The sequence below is a fragment of the Talpa europaea genome, assembly GCF_964194135.1.
Source record: "Talpa europaea genome assembly, chromosome: 10".
Lineage (NCBI taxonomy): Eukaryota > Metazoa > Chordata > Mammalia > Eulipotyphla > Talpidae > Talpa > Talpa europaea.
The window spans coordinates 4,996,502-5,015,810 of NC_140077.1; the positions used below are offsets into that span (position 1 = coordinate 4,996,502).

At 52.6% G+C, this 19,309-nt stretch overlaps 2 protein-coding genes across 2 annotated transcripts; both read right to left on the reverse strand.

Moving 5' to 3' along the window:
• Positions 1-611: 611 nt before the first annotated feature.
• On the reverse strand, positions 612-7,985 carry BUB3 (BUB3 mitotic checkpoint protein; the record flags this gene model as incomplete). The annotated part of the gene is made up of 6 exons (XM_084245322.1): positions 612-832; positions 1,082-1,259; positions 2,775-2,933; positions 5,435-5,586; positions 7,192-7,261; positions 7,791-7,985. 6 exons carry the CDS (start codon positions 7,983-7,985, stop codon positions 612-614), a joined length of 975 nt encoding a protein of 324 aa, XP_084101448.1.
• A 4,470-nt stretch (positions 7,986-12,455) lies between these two features.
• Positions 12,456-14,128, reverse strand: HMX2 (H6 family homeobox 2; the record flags this gene model as incomplete). The annotated part of the gene is made up of 2 exons (XM_084245862.1): positions 12,456-13,009; positions 13,861-14,128. 2 exons carry the CDS (start codon positions 14,126-14,128, stop codon positions 12,456-12,458), a joined length of 822 nt encoding a protein of 273 aa, XP_084101988.1.
• Between the last annotated feature and the right edge of the window lie 5,181 nt (positions 14,129-19,309).

A 19,309-nucleotide genomic window follows, 5' to 3' on the forward strand; every position in this document is an offset into this window, starting at 1 on the left:
CTGGGGTAGGTTCAACGAAGCTCTCCCTTACGTGTGGTGTAATTAAGTAAAGACCCTGGTGCTGCTGGTACCAAAAAAGTGTCAACAGTTACAACTAAGAGCCAAAGACATCTGAGAAAATTTCAAAACTAAGGAATGTGCTATTCCAGGCAAGGCCAGGTAACTTTGGGTTTCCTTCCAATAAGACCTGAAGGTCATTCACTTTGTGTAAATATGAAAGAAACCACCTCTTTGGAGAGGATAGATTTTTGGCTGTTCAAATTCTTAAATATCTTAAATAGATTTTGCTAAAATAAATTATTCTTGAATTCCTCAACTTAATTTTGAAGCAATGAGCTAGTAATAACTCCAGAGATTCAAATAATAGTGCCTATTCAAGAAGAATGAGAGTTTGACATTCTTCTCTACAAAACAACTAGGCACAATTTTATCCATCAGACGTCTATCAACCTACGGATATTGAAAGCTTGGGAGAACAAGATAAAATCAACTCCAACCCTACAGTCAGCTGTAATATCGAGCAGGCATCAACAATGCTATTCATGAATTTAGAAAAATTAATAAATCCTGGGTTGAATGCAAGAAAAGGCTCAAATACAGGTGAAGCATACTCACTTGGGTTTTGTTTCTGCATCTGTCACTTGGCGAATGAAGATACCATCTTCAGGGTGTTCTGTGTCATCCATTTCATACATATATGATGATGCTATTGCAAGCGTAGTCCCATCATTACTGAAGGCAAGGGAAGCAATGCTGGTGGGGTACCGGTGGAACTGGCACAGTCGCTTTTTGTTAAATGGATCCCAAATATTTACAAATCCATCAGAACCACCTGCACGGAATTTCAAGAGTCAATGTGGCTCTTTAAAGCAGAACAGAAGTAAGCATTGTCTTAACAGTTCTTACGGTCACAGAAGCTAATTTTCACCAAGGAATATTATATTATACCAGATTTCCTCCCCTAAATATAATAACATGCAAGCACAATTTAAAAAACGCTTAAGTATAAATGCTTAGTGTCCGGTAATAGCAAAGTTGTATCATCCTAAAAATCACACACAGGCTAACACGCCATATTTACCTGTGGCAAATGTATTGTGTATGTTGTGAAAGGAAATGGCATTGACAGGGTAAATCTGCTCAATATTATTTTCTTTCAGCCGGTGGCACTTAAAGGCATACTTCTTCTTCTGCACCTCAGGGCTGGGGTCCAAGTACTCAACTGCCACTCGGCCTTCAATGGAACTCAAGACATAACCCTGCCAGAAGGGAGCAGGAGGACAACACAGTAAATCCAGTCTCCAAAACAAGGCATCAATCCCAAAATTCAACCTGCACTCAAGAAAGATGATTATTTCCGAAATGAAAAGTCAGAGTTGAACAGTGTTGAAGATGTGCTAACACAATTATGACATTCCAAAATAGACAATATCTATTTTATAAAAAGAAAAACAAGGCTATCATTGCTTGCTTCTTCACTGTACCATGTGATTTGCACAAAAACATCTAGTTATTTTCTAAAGTCTAAACAAGAATGTTAAAGTGTTTCATTATCTTTTATCTGGCTGTTCTGTCCAGAAGGGACTCAAATTTGTTCCAGCGGTAGGAACACGGTTTTCTCTGCTCTACATGTCTTCACCTCTAACAAGTCTAAGGATTAAATTTCCCTCACTGAGTCTCAGTAACCGAAATCAACCAAATTCTCCCTCTTGCAATTCACCCACAGCAAGTTTGCACACAACAGATTTTTCAGCAATGTTCAAAAGTGGTTTACAATTTCCTCAGCTTTCCCTGAAATGACAACGTCAGGGAAAAGAAGATAAATATACAATCTATATTTTATCTTTTACTTATTCAAGGTATAAGAAAGTTACTACTAAAAACCTATGTCTAGTGCAAGAAAGGTCATAAAATATTACTTTCCAATGAAATGGAAGCTTACAAACCAGGAATACTGACAGAAAACTTTAGACATAAAGACATGAAAATATTTCTCAATGTACACACATTTTAATCATGTATTTAAATCGCCAAAGTTACACATATCTGCAATTTCTTATCTTCAGTGGATATTTACAATTTCCTGTGAAAAGAACTGTGATTTGAGGTACTAGCCTTTTGAGATAAAAGATCAATAACTGACATAATTGCTTCAAGCTCCACAACCACTAAAGGACAACCAGTTGTTAGATTCCAAAGAGATCTGCTGACTTCCCCCCAAACTTCAAGGACACAGGAGGAGTAGGGCCTCACTAAGAAACAGTGATCTCATTTAGCAAGATGATGGCAGGTGGATGGCCCCGCACGTCACAGTCGGTCATTATTTGACAGACGCCACCTCTTTACCACCAGCAGCAATTTTTTTTTTTTAATTCGAGTTATGCTGTCAGATTGGAAAAGAACAGCATTAGTATGAGGGCTACAAAGAGACAAGAAGGAACTGCAAAACCCATAACCCTAAATTTCCATAGTTAATTGTGAAGTCACTGTTTGACTGAAATATCTGAAAAATTCCCTGATCACTGAAACCTGTCAAGCATCCTGGACTAGGATCAAGAGGGAATCAGAGGCCTCAAGTCAAACCACTGGCAGATGGCTTAGCTTCTCTGAACATCAGGTCTTCTCTAAAATCAGATTAACACACTACCTTTTCACACGAAGCTGTTAAAAATACACTTAACAGCAAATTCCACAAATCACCACTCAAAACTAAGATGCAAAGCTTAAAAGGCAGTGACCAAACCATCAGGGAAGAGCAGGAGGGAGACCAGCACCTGTTTGTTGGGAAAGGCGCGGATGCAGCGGGTCTGGTACTTGAGGCTGGACTCGCGGCGCTGCTGCACGTAGCCCATGTTCCGAAGGTCCCACACCAGCACTCTGCGGCCTGCCGTGCCCACAATCAGCCGGTCCCCCGACACCGACAGGGTGTAGACCTTTCAAGACAGAACAAAACTTGCTAAAATGCATCAACTTGCTTGGAAACAGCATTTTACCCCAGAACAAAGTACACACCATAAACATTTTAGCTCATCAGGTTCCCAAACACAGGTACCGAATTCTAATCATTCTCTACTTAAACCAAGTAGTTCTCACAAAAGAATAAATTCAGCATATTCTTAATACTTAACCAAGCATCATATAATGTACATTCTAGTTAATTCCGCAAAAAACTTTTGAACATTTAATTCTCTTCTTTACTAAACTATTAAGCAATTTCTCCAGGCTTCTCCTTTCACTCAGAGACAATATGAAAGTGTATAAAATACTCAAAAAAGAAAAGAATATAGCCATAAAACACATTAAGCCACAAAACAATACCTTCCAATGGGTTTTCATAAAACAATCCTTTTTTCAAAGTTATTTTTCTATGATCATCTTTTGGAAGGTTTCATGTTGTGAATCTAAAAATCTTGACTTTCCCAGGCGCCACACTGAATAAATAGGTCTTTCCAGGAAGAGTGAGCCAGCCATCAGTAATTAGCGACTTAGCTGCTTTTGGTGACATAGGAACTTAAAATTAAAAGACAAGGACAGTGGTCTGGCATTTGACAAACTCTTGTGCCTGATGTCATACCAAATACTCAAGACAGAGTTCGTCTTCAAGGAAAATTTAAAAAGCATATTTATTCTCCCTTCCTAAAAGCACCTATATGTTTCCTTCATAATCTCTTCTTCAATTTGAAACAGCTTCTACCCAAAAAAAAAAAAAAAAAAAATCCTTCATAATAAGTCACAGAAACTTCGCACAAGCAAGTATGTGAAGTGGTTTATGTTCAAATATGGTATTTGGGGAACAAAATAACAAATCATAAAAACGGTGGCAAAATGTATCTTCCTCATCCTGTTAAATCATTTTTTTAAATCTAGCTTCAGATACGTAACTTCTCTGATTATTTCTTTCAATTAATAAGCAACTCTAATTAAATCTGACTTAGTATTTTAAAACCTGAAGAATCACTATAAAAAATGAAGATGATGTGGTGAGAGCTCATAAAAATTCACTAATTAAACCCCATGGTTAGTAATCACCAATAAGTTAACTACAAATCCTCTCCCTAACAGCTGAAAAACCCAAGTTAGATTTAACAATGTAATGACCCAAAGTCTCAACAATCAGGCCTTAAAATTTACGACCGTTTGACGAAGGGAAAAAATAAAGAATTAAAAAAGATTCAAAACAATAGATTTACTATAAGCTCGTTTTAACAGAATACAGGATCTTAACCATAGCTTATTCAGAAAACAAAATGTTAGCAGAAAAATGGAAATTAACCTAAGACATATGAAGCATCAAACTTAAAAAATACAGAGGCCAGAAAGAGATCGATTTATAATAGTACAATCGGATTGGGAATTTTGTCTTAAATCTTTACTATACAGGTGACACACAAGCTTCTAATAGCGCTTTCTATCCCTACTGATCGTAAATCAAGTGAAACCACTGTCATGCTACTGACTGGGTATATACATTTATCAAAGAAAGTATTAAAAAAAGTGACATAATGAACCTTGCTGAACCAATAAGCAGCTTGATTCAGTGTGGCTGTCCATTATATGATATTCTGCCAGCAATTTATCACAGTTCTTAACATGTTACATACAACCATAAATCAAAACTAGAAACAATGCAATTATTTTATTCTGAACAAAGGTCTTGCCAGGAGTAGATTCAACTGTGATGTGACAAAAATAATGGCTCTTTGGATGCACTACAGTATATAATGATGGCTAACAGGAACTGAATAGTATATTTACACTGAGGAAATAGACTCAAGTGAAGGATTCCTTTAACCTGCTAAAACAATCAATCTTTAAAATTAACTACCACCTGATAAAGTCTGATGAGGACACAGCAAGAATGCTCAATTACACTTCATTGTACAGATCAAAAGGTTAGAATAATACATGAAGGTTCCTTTTTAAGTAGCTTCATTCACTAGAGCTTGCAAACTACATCTGTCAGTATTTAAAAAATAAATAAAGTGATGCAAAGTCAGGGAATGTGAAATAACCCACGGCTCCTCTTTTTAACCGTCAACTCAAATGAGACCTTAGGTCCTGAGTAAAGACAAGTGATGCTCCACCCCACTTTCTGGTTTGGGCACATCAAACTCAATCTGAGGTGAGCAGTCTTTACTAGACGACTTCTCTAAAAGGTAGTGCGTTGCCTCTCAGCCCTGCGATTTACAGTACTGACAATGCAGGAAGTGGGCTTATTTGAACCAGTGCTCCTCAGTACAGAGACAAATGAGAGGAAAAAAAGCTGACCCCAATGCCAATTAATTTTCCTTTTCATCAAAATATTTCTATGCAGTTAGATTTGTAAAACAGACTCGTCAACTCTTAACCTCTAAATTCACCATATTCATCAAGCATGTATCAAGTCCAATTACCCCCAGGCCCATAATTCCTGTCAAATATATAGAGAGCCTACCTTTTCAGGCTGAGAGAAGGTTCCAGCATTACATGGAGTTCTGGGGTCCCACAATTTAACTGTCTGATCCCAACTCCCAGTAACCATCACATTCACTTCTGGGCAGTATTCAACACATCTGATAGGGGCATCGTGTGTTCCAACAAGATTTTCTACAGGAAAAAGTAAACAAAAACCCTGCTTTACAAGCTCTACTGAGCAGAGCTTCCACAAAGAACAATGGAAGGAAACATTCATTCAGCTGTAATGAATCTGCCTCCACCAACTCTCCAGAAATGTCTGCATAAAGAAAAATTCCTCGACGTCCACAAGAAATCATCCACCTCCTCCTCTGTTCACCTCACAGAGCCGAGTTTGATCCACTGGTCTGACACGTATCAAAAGCGGACTGGAATTTCAGATTACATTTAATTGATGGCATAACTGTTATTTTCCTCACTTGACTGCAGACTCCTTATTTAACTCTATAGTTCTGACTGTATCTTGTGCAGGTTCTGACACCTGGTAGGTGCTTGGAAAAATACCTGCTGTGGTAACAAATGCTTGCAAGAAACTCTTTCAAGTGGTAACAGAATTATCTAAGAGCAGAATTATCTGAGAGCAGAGGAGAAGGAAGGCAGTGTTACAAGTAACCCACATGGCTTTCATGGGGCTCAAATTCCCAATACACAATTTCTTTCCTTTCAGTGTCATTCATTCATTCATTCAACATCCATTATGTCTACTAAATGTCTACTCTGTGCCAGAATCTACGCCACAAGCTAAGAACACAACAAAGAACAATATATGGTCCTGACCCTCAAACAGGAAAACTACCTGTTTAAAAAGGTATCATTTATACAAGAAAGAAAATTACCCCATGAAGTTGAGCAATGATCTGTGAAGAATAACCAGCTAATTGTCTTATTTAAGCTCTTGAGTATTAAATATCTGTTTCTCAGCATTTTTTCCCTAAGTTTCAGAACAAAAGACCCTAAACCTAAAAGTTCACTTACTGTGGAATAAACCGTTATCAAGCAAAATCAAACACCTGCAGGTATAAGTGCTTTTCATTCAAAAGCCTTGTCTGATTGGCTGCGGACTTCTTTTGACAAAACATTGTGCCTATCTGTTTATTGCCCAACTCATTCTTGATATCCAGTCATATCCCCCCCAAAAAAGTCATATCCCCCCCAAAAAAGAGCTCTTCTAGAGAGCTTTGTGTATTTGGGTTCCAGTCCAATCTCTGCTGGAAAATAAATATTAAAATTTGGATAAATCATATGTAGGCCTCTAAGAAATCAAATGTGTCCCCTTGTTATCTATTCAATAAATGCAACTAAAGCATGTTCTATACTAAATACACAAGCTGGATTAGCCATTAGATTTTTAAAAACACATCTTCCTTCAGTATAAACCAAATCAGCTTCTAAAAGCAACCTCCGAAAATTCACTGGAAAATCCTAAAGAAAACTACCAAGATCCAGGCTATCTCTGAGGGCCACATAAAAGCCAAATACTTACCTGCCACTTCATGTGAACATTTGGGATAGAGCTCACCCTACACTTTACTGGAAAAAGCACATACACAGTGATCTGTGATCAGAAACAGCATTCGGTAATCATTTCAACAAACAAGTCCTAAATTCAAGCCACTTCTATTTGTATCTAAGCAGCTCAGCAACTAGGCAGTTCAGGAACTATTCTTCCTACATTAACGTTATTCTCTACTCCACTAGCTGAGAAACTGGTTAAAAAAAAAAATACAATTATATTACCTTGATCAGTGTTCAAATCATGCATTTTCAGTTGATGGTCTAATCCACCACTCCAGGCATGGGTTGGATCCTACAAAATAAAGTGGCGAAGCATTTAAAACTTAGAGAGCTTTACAAAGTTTCTCCAAATTCCTGCCTCTACAGTCAACTGGTCAGTTTATGCTCATGATGATCTACGCCAGCCCAGCACGGGGCTCTGCTATTCACGGTAAACAAACAAAAACCAGCCCAAGAAAAGGCGCGAGTGGTCACAGGCTGAGAGTAAACAGGCATCCCTACTGACTAGTAAACAGGTGCTCCTTCCAATAAGGCAGCCAAATGCTACTGCAGCGTTGCAAATTTCAAACAGAACTGACGTGCGTGCAGAAAGTTTGCAGGGTTACTCCATGAGAACCCCTTTGAAAAAAGGAGACCGAGTTTCCTACGTTTGCAAAAGTGTGCAAGACCAAAAGCAAAGGTGCAATAGCAAGTATCTGCAGGGAAAGCTAGAGCTGCCTCCAAATGCCTTCCCGGACAGAAGCCTGGCCCCAGTAGTGGCAGGGGGTGCTATTAAAGAGGGGCGCCGGAGCAGAAGCAGCGGCGGGGGCGCGGGCACCCACGTAGAAGGCGCAGTCCAGCACGGCGCCGGTGTGCTGGTACTTGAGGCGCATGGAGTTGGCCGGCACATCGTAGAGGCGCACGGACGTGTCCCACGAAGACACCAGCAGGAACTGGGAGGTGTTGGGGCTGAACTTCACCGAGGAGATGCCGTCCTCGGGCGGCTGGTTCAGCTTGAACTCGTTGGAACCGGTCATCTACGGAACAGGCGCCCCGAGTCCCTCCGGGTCCCAGGCCGGGGGGCCCGACCCGACCCCCCACGCGGGCAGGACCCAGACAAAGTCGGCGGCGGGGCCTCTGCGCGTGCGCACAGCCCGCGCGCCCCCACGGCGGGACTCGCCCCCCGAGAGTCCCCCGGGCGCCCCGAGCGGCCCGGCCCGCGCCGCCGCCGCCCCAACTCCCGTCCCCAGCCGGGCCCGCCGCGCCCCGGGCCCCCCGCCGCGCCTCGGGCCCCCCGAAAACAACGCGTCAGAAACGAGACGGGCTCCCTGGAGAGGGCGCCGCCGACTCGGGCCCCGGGAGCCCCGAAGGCCGCCGCTCGCCCCCCGCCTCGCCCCGTTACCTCGGGGTCCCCTCAAAAGCAACTTCGCCGCCGCTTGACGCGCCCAGCCTCGCTCGCGGGCAGCACGGGAGGCGGAGAGGAAGCTCCGGCCGGCGCCTGCCTTTGGCTGATTTCAAACGCCAACGTCTCGCCCCCGGCAGCCGATTGGCCCGCGCGGCCCGGGCCCCGCCATCCAGTTCCGGCGCAAAGGCCAGTCGCGGCGTTCCGGTCACGTGGTCGCGCGTCACCAGAAGGCCGCGGCGCCCGCGCGCTCGGCGGAGGTGGAAACTACGACTCCCAAGAAGCATTGCGCCAAGACTGTGCTCACGCCCTCTCCCGCCCTCGTGCAGCACTCTGGGAGATGTAGTCTCGCTGGGGCGGACGCCCTGCCTGGGCTCTGCTAGCAAGGGGGAGAGGTGCTCTGTGCAGTTCCACCCCTGGCGCCCGCCCCATCTCGGCTGATTTCTCAGCTACAGGAACCCTGTTTGCTCAATGCTTCTATACAGTTTAATTTACTCCCTTCCACTGAGATAAATTACTCTCCCTTTTACTGGACGTGCATACTCCCATAAAGTTAATCACAAATTATGGTAAAGAAGGAAATACTTGCTCTAATAAATTGCATTATTTTGCCCTCATTATTTTCTCATTTTCCTAAAGTATCCATCTATGACCTGCATTTCATTTTTTTAAGATTTACTGATTTCATAGACACTCACCTTTGTTTATACTATGCTTTATCTCTCTAGTCCGTCTTCTCACAAATGTTTCTGGAGCGCACACCGTGTGCCAGGCCTGGTGAGAGATGCCCAGAAGATGAATGAAGCAGACTAGTCCTTACTCTCAAGAAATTTCCTCTCCAGAATGGAGGCCAGACTGTGAAACAATTCATCACAATGTGTTAGAGCTCAACAAATTTCTTTTAGTCGGATGTTTAGGTAAAATCCTAAAATGACAGCCTCAGCTTCCCCTCGTCCACCCCCAGGCCAACAACTTCCAAGAGTTGCAGGCACAGTTTATTCATCTTCTGTTGGTAGAATCCTACAGAAAAAGAAGAACTGGTTTAACCATCATGAAATAAAATAGGTTAGAAATTAAATCTGGGATTCGGATACTCTCAAAAATTCTAATTTTATACATGCTCTCACTGCTTTTTCACTTACTTTTGTGGAAAAGAATCGCATGTGAATTTGTATGAAATGAGGGGAAATTGTTGGGATTATTTTACTTTAAAGGTGCATTAATTGGAGACAGTTTGGCTGGTCTGCATGCTATCACGTTCATTCACTCATTGGGGTACTCTTATTTTTATGGCTCTCAGCACAGTAAACACAACCCCCTTTCTGCCCAATGCATTGATGATATTACTGTTAAACGAGCAGATTCTTGCCCACCAGCCTCACCAGTCCTCATCCATCCCCTCTCTTCCCACAAGTTAAGGGCCAAGTTCAAGATTTCAAAATACAATGCTTTGCCTCCATTCTAAGTTTGGCTAAATAATTTTATCTCCAAATAATTTTATTTGGTTCCTTCTTCCAGTTGTTTGTTTAATTCTATTCGTGTTTTGAGATTCTGAGCATGAATTACCCACTAATAAAATCTAAGTGTATTTCATTATCCAGTGTGTGTATGATCCAGGTCCTCTGGGCATGCAGTTGCAGCCAGACTCGATTTGAGTTTTAAGAAACGTCAATCTTTTAAAATCAGTTTAGAGCCTGAAAGGAGGCTGATTTTGCTGATTATTCAAATGAATTGATAGTCTTGAGGAAATCTGGCAACAATGGAGTCTGAACAACATTTTAAATCCAAATGCAAAGTTGTGCGTGTGTGTGCTTAGTCACCTGTAAGAGGGAGGAATTCCTAGACACTCGTTGGGTCAACTTTGCTAATTTCTGGATTATTAAAAAGGGTGAACTATCCCCTCTGTGACAAACTGGAAAGGGTGTCCAGTAATTTTAAGGGCAAAATTACTCTGCCATTCAGTGCATACAGTGCATAGAGGAAACCATTGCCCGTAAGGGAAGTAAAAATAAGGAGGATATAGTCCCTCAATACTTTTAAAGTCATCATCACTTGAAAAACCCCAAAACTACTGAAATGCAGAGCAAAATGATATGGATGGAGTGTTCCTACCTATAAAAGTGGCTCCTTGGAAACAATCCAGATACTTCTGCATGGAATATTCAAATAGTGACTTTAGAAGAAGAGAAAAGTTTAAGTGGGTCATTCTGGCAAGAGAAAGCGTCATTAAAATAAATTATGTGTACCAAATAAATCAGAAGAAAACGGATCGCGTGTCACTCCTCTCTGACAATATTTTGCATAGCTCTGTCAGAAAGTACTAGGGCCCAGGGAATATTTCCTGAACTCAGTAGAAATGAAATAAAGGCAATTGAACTAACTGTGTATGACGTCACCTTGAAGTAGTTGTGATTTTTATAAAATCTACTGTGAGAAGGAAAAAAAAAATCCTCAAAATGGACAAGCGCCCAGGCACTTTAGACAGAAGGCTGGGGGTATAAGAGGCTTACAGAGAGCCCGTGTAAGTCCACAAAATGCAGATAGATTCGCTGCCTTTCAGCTCAGGGAAAACCGTCTACCAGAGACAAGTCTGTCGCGCAAACGCTTTCCTTCCAGAGGATGAGCTCGGGCCTCTGCGCAGCGGGCTCGGCGCGCCTTTGCTCTGGCGAAGCTGGGCCCCAGGGCGAGGCTGGAGCCTCGGGGCGCTCGCCCACGTGACGCCCGACCCTTGGCTCCTCCGAGCTCAAGCTTTCTTTTCCGACGTATTTCGAGGAACAGGTGGCCGCGAGCTCGCGCCGCCGGCGCCCACGAGTGAAAGCCTCCTTCCTTTGGCGAGTGCCAAACGACCAGTGCCACGCCCTCCCAGCCCCGGGGGTGGGGGGCGGCGGCAGGGATTGGGGCGCTGAAGCCCGTGGGCCCCCAACCGCGCGCCCTGGGTTTACCCAGTTGGAGCGGCCCGCCGGGGATCCTGCCATTTTGCCAAGCGCCATGCAAGCCATAACCAGCAACAAAAGAGAGAACGTAGGGGCTGCCTTTGCCCGCCGCTCTTTCCTCGCCCGGGCCTGGCCTCAGATCCCTGCTCAGCCGAAGTGTCCCCTTCCTGCGCCGCGCGGGGCACGCACCCGGGCCCGGCGCCCCAGGACGGCGCGCCGCGGCCCGGCTGTCGGGCCTGGATCCGAGCGCGTAGGGAGGGCGGCTCACCTGGCCCGGGGCCGCGCCGCCCCACCTGCGCCAGCGGAGCGCGGGCGGCCGCCCAGATGGAGTCGCGCCGCCCGCGCCCTGCTGAGGCCCAGCCCGGGGCGCTCTGGGTTCTGGGAAGATGCGCGGGGCGCGCGGCCAAGGCGGCTGCTCCCGGCTCCCCGCCCTGCGCTCCTCGGAGCCGGCTCGGAAGCCGCGCGCCTGCCGGGAAGGGGCGCCGGGCGCGGTCCTGGCCCGCATCCAGGCTTTGGGTACCAGGGGGAGCCAGCGGGTGCGACTCGGGCCCACGTGCCGTCTTGGCGGCGCCGAAGTCCAGACCTTTAACCCCTGACCCCGCCCCCCCCCTCCGAGTGGGCTGCGCCTGACTCCGCCGGGGCTCGGCCGCGCCTCTGCCCGCAGGAACAACGAGAAAACCGTCGACGAGCGACCACGGCGCGCGCGCGAGCCCAGCAAGTTAGCAACGGTGCTTAAAATGTTTTATTTTTTTCTCTTTAAAAATATTTACAGGCCTGAACTCTCACCCCTTTCGGCCCTACCCATCCTCAGGACGAGGGCAGCGAAAGAGGCCTGGAGGTCACTGTCCCAAGCGCCCAGGGCCGGCCGGGCCGGCGCTGCGCGTGTCCATATACACAGGCGCGCGCGGGGAGCGGGGCGCGCGGGCCGGGGCGTGTTCTCTCCCCCCGCGTGGACCTGCCCGAAACCCCCGTCCCTTGGCCACCCAGAGCGGCCCCCCAGGAGTGGTTTCCGGCGCTCTGGGTCGGTGGAGAGGGGAAGCCGACCCCCTGCCTCGGGGAAGGCCCCGCAGCCCCGAAACGCGCACGACCCAGCGTGGGGCCGAGGCCATAAATAAGAGCTAAGGAATACACACGGTGTATTCCTCCCTGGCGCGCGGCCGGGCCGGGCCGGGTCAGTAGTCGAGCTTGTTGTAGAGGTTGTAGAGCGGTAAGGCCGAGAGGTTGCCGCCCGGGTAGTAGAGCGGCGCGGGGAAGGCGAGCGAGCGCGGCACCGGCACGCGCAGCAGCGAGCTGTCCCGGAACACCAGCGGCATCCCCACCAGAGTCTGCGCCGACGCGTGGGCCATGTTGGCCGCCTCCAGCTCGGCCGAGAGCTGCCGCTTCCACTTGTTGCGGCGGTTCTGGAACCAAGTCTTGACCTGGGTCTCGGTGAGCTGCAGGCTGGAGGCCAGGCAGGCGCGCTCCGAGCTGCTCAGGTAGCGCTTCATGTCGAAGGTGGACTCGAGCTGGTACACCTGGCTGCGCGAGAACACCGTGCGCGTCTTCTTCTTGGCGGCGCCCGCCTGCCGCTCCGCGCCGCCGTCCCGCGGCCGCTCGGGCCCGGGCGACGGCGACCCCGCGGGCAGGAGCCGCTCTTTCTCCTCCTTAAAGTCCGGGTGGGAAGGAGAGAGGAAAGGCGTGCGCTCCGAGGTCGCCGGCCCCGCGCCTCCGCTGCCCTTGGGGGTGCCTGGGGAGCGAGAACAAACGGGCCCTGGAGTGAGGGAGCCTCGGAGACACCCCCGCGCGCACCCGCTCACTTGGGGGGTGGCAGGCGCCTGCTGCTCGGGCGCCTCCTCCCTGGGTCTAGCCCCTCTCCCGCGGCGGGCACCCAGAGCGCAGACCCAGGCCCTTGAAAAGCAACAGGAGAGGGACCCGGCTGCAGGCTGGGGGGTCTGCGCTCCCGGATTGCTGGAAGGGCAGGTGGCAGGGGGAGGCGGTCTTGAGGGGGCGCATTTACCACTGGGAACGCCGAGGTTGCCTGGGAAGCGCTAAGCTGGACCAGCTCCCCGGGCACCCCAGGGCGGGCTCGTGCCACAGGCCGTTTGTTCTGACAATGCTAAGGACTAACGCGGGGCTCGCCGCCCTCAGACGCTGCAAAGGGGAGCCCTCTGCGCAAGGCACCGTTGCCAGCCACCCTGGAGTGCTAATCACTCGTTGGAGCAGGAGGATGCGGGGCAGGGAGCAGGGGGAGGAGGAAGAGAAAGAGAAAGAGAAATGAGACGCAGACCTCGCGGCGAAGACAGACCCTTCCTCGCCCAGACCGGGAGTCCGGAAAGCGTCTGCCGGGCACGCCGGGCGTGGAGGGCGGGCCCGGGCGCGCCGACCCGCGTCCAGCAACCCGCCGCGAGGCGCCCTCCCCAGCCCAGCCACCCGCAAGGCCGCGCCGCGCCCAGTCGGCGTCCCGGGTCCCCGCCCCGGCGCCCGCGCGCCCTCGCCTTCCCGCCGTGCGCCCGCGACCCCGGCGCGAGCAGGCCCCGGCGAGGGCGCCCCGGGCGCAGCGTCCCCCACCCCGGCGCGGCCGGCGCGCGCGATCCTTACCCAAGCAAGGAAAGGGGATGGGGGGGTGGTGCTTGGGGCCCGGCTCCTTGGGGCCGCGCGGGTCTGGGCAGAAGCAGGCGGGCGCCTTCCAGCCGTCGTCCGGCTCCTCCTCCTCCGAGGACACCGACAGGCTGCGCTTTCTGGCCGGCCAGCCCGCGGGCTCCCGCGGCGCCTCCGAGGGGCCCCCGCCCAGGATGGACTGAATGGTGAAGCTGGAGACGCCGCCGGCCGCCGGACACCCCTTGCCCGCATCTTCCTTGCTGCCCATCCTGGGTTCATAAGAAATCGGAGGAAACCAAGAACTCCCTTTAGAGACGGTCTGGGGGAAGGTGGTGCGGGCAGGCGGGCGGGCGGGGGGAGGGGCGGGCGCCGGGGGGAGGGGGCGGCGGGGCGGGCGCGGCGTCCCCTCCGCGCGGGGGCCGCGCGGGCACGGGACGGCGGCGCGGGGTCGCTGCCCGCCGGGCTCTGGGTGCGCCCGCCGGGCCCCGGCGCGAGTGCCCCTTCCCTGCCCCCCGGCCCCCCGGTCTCGCGCGGCGCGGAGGTGGCGCGGCCTCATTTGCATAGAGGTTGCCCGGCCGCGGCCAATCGCAGCGCCGCCGAGCGGCCCCGGAAATTTTCAAAAAGCCCAGGCCCGGCAAGCGGCGCCCGCGGGGCCCGAGCGCGCCCGGAGCCCGGCAGCTGCCGCGGGGTCCACCCGGGAGCAGCCAGGGCCGCGGGCCCCGGAGACCTCGGCCGGGGTCCCGGGCTCCTCGGCGGCTCGGCCCGCGCGGGCACAGCCCCCTCGCGGGGAAGGAGCAGCGCGCGGCTGCGAACCCGAGTGTCGCGACGCCTCCCTCCGGCGACGCGTCCTCACACCCGCGGGGGGAGCGCACGGGCTGCTCCGCGAACCTCCCCCGGCCACTCGGCCTTTCCGGCTCGGACACGCCCGCAGGGCCGACTCCCGCAGGCCGCGGCGCCCCGCGCGGCGAGGGCGAGGGCGCGCGGAGGAGCCAGAAGCGCGCGCCTCGCTGCAGACGCCCCCCGCGGGAGCTGAGCTGGGGGCCCCGGAGCAGACACCTCGCGCCCTCCCCAGCCTGCCACCCTCCACCCCTGTCGAGGGCCCGTGGGGCTCCTGCCCATGCAGACGCAGAGGGGGCCCTAGACCTTGTTTCCACTGCAAGTTCCAGCATCACCACTTTCATGCTGCCTAGATTTAGAGGAGCGCAGCCCCAGCCAGAGCGTCGCTGCCTGCACAGAGGAAAACTTCTCACTGCATCTCCCCTTCTCCTGCTTGAGGTTTGCCTCAGGCAGGTATGGAAACACTCCTGGCAGCCTAAAAGCACTAGGAGTCCAGGGCGGGTCGTCTGCAAGCCTTTGCTGAACAGCCCACGACCTGCCCTTCTGTTCCATAAGTGGTTCTGGGACTCGGGGGGCAAATATTGGAGGTCACGGAATTGCTACAAAGGAGAGAAGAAAGTGAGGATCAAGACATGGTTTTAGAAGATGGGCAAAGTCCATCCGCATCTCCGACTTTCTGCCTCTAGATTTCCTCGTTCCTAGCATTAGGGGCAGCAATGCTGCCCGTGCAGCACGAGTGTAAGGCCAAAGCCCCCGACTCCGGACCCCAGCGCAGAGCAGCCACGTGGGTCCCTCCCTTGTGCTTGCGGTCCCCACAGAACCCCGGCTCGCGCTCCCCCTGTCATTCCCAGATCAGCCATTGCAGGATCTGTCATCAGTCTGGCGTGCAAAACAGTCCGGGGACAGTTGTCCGCACCCTCTTAGGGGCAGGGAAGGTGAGGCCAGGCCCCCAGGAGCTCAGGCAACCCCATGCCCAGGAGCTGAGGCCTCCAAGAGTGCTTCACCAAGGGATCCAGGAAGCCCTGCCCCCAGGGTGTCCCCCAAATGCAGGCCAGGGGGAGAGGAGACGCCGGACTCCGTCCCCACAAATGTCCAGACGCTGCGCCGTGACGGTGCAGTTCCTCGCGTGCCCGCGCCGCGCCGGGTTACTGAGTAAAGCGCTTCTAATATCATTAGCCGCGGCGAGTGACCGGCTGCAGCCCTCCCCGCGGCGGAGCCTCTCCCTACTTAACTCCTCCAAGGGCTCGTTAATGGGCTAATTGATTAGGAGTCGGAGGCGCAGCCGGGGCAGGGGCGGGCGGGGGCCGGGGCTGGGCGCCGCAGCCCGGGAGGCCGGCGAGGGGCAGGTGCCGGCCTCCGTCACCGCATTAACCTCTTCAGGGCTCGGCGGCGGGGTCGAGACACATTACAAATGGTCAGCTTTAATCATGGTGTCAGCTCATTAACCCGGAAGGACCCGGCGCTGAAATACAATTTGCGCGTCCGCCCCTGCGCGGCGGCTGCACGGACTCCGGCCGCGTGGCAGCCCGTCCCGCGCGCCTCCGCGGAGCTGGGGAGCGGGCGCAGGTTCTGGACAGAGACCCCCGGACCCCTCACAGCGGCCTCTGCACCTACCGCAGGCCCCCTGGGTGTGCGCGGCCCCGCGGGAGATGAGCAAACCCAGCGCCGCGCAGGGCCGCGAGATGGGGAAGAAAGCGGAGTTGGGCGGGGTGGGGGGTCCTCTTGAGCCCCTGGAAGATAGTGAATACCTGGTGCCAGCAACCCCAAGCACCCCTCGTTCTTCATTTTAATCCTACAACAATCCTGTGGTGCGGATCTGTACCCACAACGTGCAGGACAGGAAACTGAGGCTCAGAAACAGAAGTGACCACTCCAAGCACACTAAGCAAAACTGAAGCTCAAGTTTGTTCCGCCGCCAATTCCAGGCCCCTGGGAAGACGATGAGGGCCCGAGCAAAGGCTTGGAGGGAGACTGTGAGGAACCGGCGGGGGCGGATGTGCAGGTGGGGTCTAAGGGTCTCTGGGAGTGGGGCTCCGCCAAGGCCCGGGCCTCTGGGGTGGGCTCTCTGGAAGCAGCGCCCGGGCCGGTGAGCGCAGGGCCAGCGGGGCCGACGCGTGCAGCCTGGGTGGAGGCCTTGACTAGGACCCTGCGGCCCAGCGACCGCTGCCCCCACGCTCCGGGCAAGTTCAGGGAGTCAAAGGGGGTCATCTGGCCTCGCGCTCCGCCTGCTCGCTCCCCGCACGGCCGCTGACCTTCTGTTCTTTCTACACGAGCGCGCCACAGCGCAGCCCTGGGCACCCTGCTCCGCCCCGCTCTGCACACCTGCCAGCGCGCACGCACTGAGTCGCATGCACGCATTTGCATAAATGCTCACGCGCTCACATGCGGTCAGCAAACGCTCGCTGAGCTCCGACTAGTGTGCGCGTCAAACATACACAAACACACACGCACGCTCTGCAGGGATGGTGGTGGGCGCGGGGCGCAGGCCGAGAGGTTGCGACCGAGCCCAGGCAGGCCAACGGCTCGGCTCCCCTCCGCGCCCTGGGATGCTCGCTGGCGGGGTCTCCTGCCCCTCGCGCACCGACAGCGAGCACACCGCAGGGGCTGGAGAGCGAGTCCCGCCCGATCCTCCTGCCACCCATTTGCGCCACGGGGAGGGTCTCCGAGACTCCACCGAGAGCGCAGGCCCAGACGCCCTCTCCGGAACCAGCGCAGCCGCAAAGCCCACTCCCAGGAAGCCTCAGTTCCAGGAATCGCCACCCACAGACACCCCGAGCCCGCCCTCCAGTGTGGCCGTCCGTCAGCTCAGCGCCACCCCCCGCCCCACCCACGGGGTCTGGGGTGGCTCCGCCCCTGCCGACCCGGCTCAGCTTCACAGCCGCTCACCCAGAAGATGACCCCGTCTCACCTTGGGGGGTATCCCCCCCAATTCCCCCCCCCCGAGGAATTAGGAACATCCAGGTTCCAAGGCATGATCAACTTTCCAAGCCTGAAAGACGCTTAAAGTTTAGGTCTCCAGATGATGCCGCTGCTCGGCATTAAAGCGGCCCAGAGCAAACTTGCCGGGGAGCCTAATAAAAATTGATCCTCTCTGCTCTGCGGCAGTCGGGAAATAGGCTGGCTGAGCCGGGTAATAGTGGAAGAAGGCTCCCTCCGAAATGACAGATGAAGTCATAAACAAGTTTGATCTTGGAATCAAGCTTCGATAAATATTAAACACAGTCTGCCCCCTCCTTGGCGCGCGTGGATTATGATATATGGCGCGTCCAAACTTTAAAATAAGGAAATACCAGAGAAAATGATCTCAATAAATTTTCTAAGTATAAACGTTGATTATGTTTCGATTTTCATTCAAGGGCCTCTGCTGTTCGTTCTTTGGTGCAAATGACATCTTGCAATAGGCTTTTGGGGCAAAGAGCTCCCTATTTGAAAAAGAGAGCCCCAGAGGTGTACAATTTATGTAATCTGCGGCTGGAAAATGAATTGTGTAATTTATTGGAAAACAGAAAGTCATGAAGATTGGATCAGCATAGCCGAGTCCGACACCCCCCCCCCACATCCATCAAGTTCCAATTAACAGCCTAACCAGAGAGCTTTAATGGGTTTCCAATCTAGTGGCCTGATAGACTCATCAATTCCTCTGGGAGAAATTAAGAAAATCGACCGCCCCTTGGCGATGCAGTGTCATTCCTTTCTGCAACTATATGTCAAATTAAAAACACAATTAAAATTTAAACTGTTTCAATCAAAGGGTGCCCTGCAACCTATGTTTCACTTAATAGAACTTTGATGAAAATCTGATGCGTGCACTCCATCACCCAGGGGGGCTTGGGCGGCGAAGGCGCGCAGGAGAGAAGGGGATTCTTTCTATTTCTTTAAGACATTAGCACTCGGGCGAGGCCCGCCAGGTGACGCCGCCTCGCTGCTCCTGGGGATGGGCACAGGGAACGCTCCTGGACTCGCTTTGGCTGGCTCCCTCGCTCCAAACCTCTCCACTCGCGCCACCAGAAGGGGACACTTTGGGAACCCCGGTGACCCAGATTTGGGGCGGTTCCGACCCGAGATGCGTCCCCTGGGGTTACGGCCCAGGGAGGGACCTGGGCCAGCGGGAGGATGCGCGGGAGACGTCTCCGGGGAGCACGCAGCCCCCAGCTAGCCCTTGCCTGGCGTCTGCGAAACTGCCTGACACTCTGTGAAGTTTTGCTGGATTCTGGAGGCTCAGGGGTGGAAGAAATCCCAGGCGGATAAATGGACCTCGCAGAGGGTTCGGGCTGCGCGTCGGTCTGAAACCTGATTCCCCAGAAGCAGCCTCTTCCCACCCAACAAGCCTTCAGGATACTTGCGCGGGAGGGGCACACATGGGGGGCCAGTGCAGCCCAAATATCTCTCACGTCCGGCTCCAAGGCACCAGGCAGCGACCCAAACTAAAGACCGCCTAGTTACTTCGCGGTCTCCTCTTTCGTCGCCGCCCCCACCCGGTCCCCACCCGCGCCCCCAAGCTGTTTGTAGGTCGGAGGGTGAACACCGGCCTGCGCGCTCAGGCCCGCGCGCCAGCGCACAGGGACGCACGCCCCCAGGCTCTGGCCTCGCGCGCACCCTGAAGCCCGCAGGG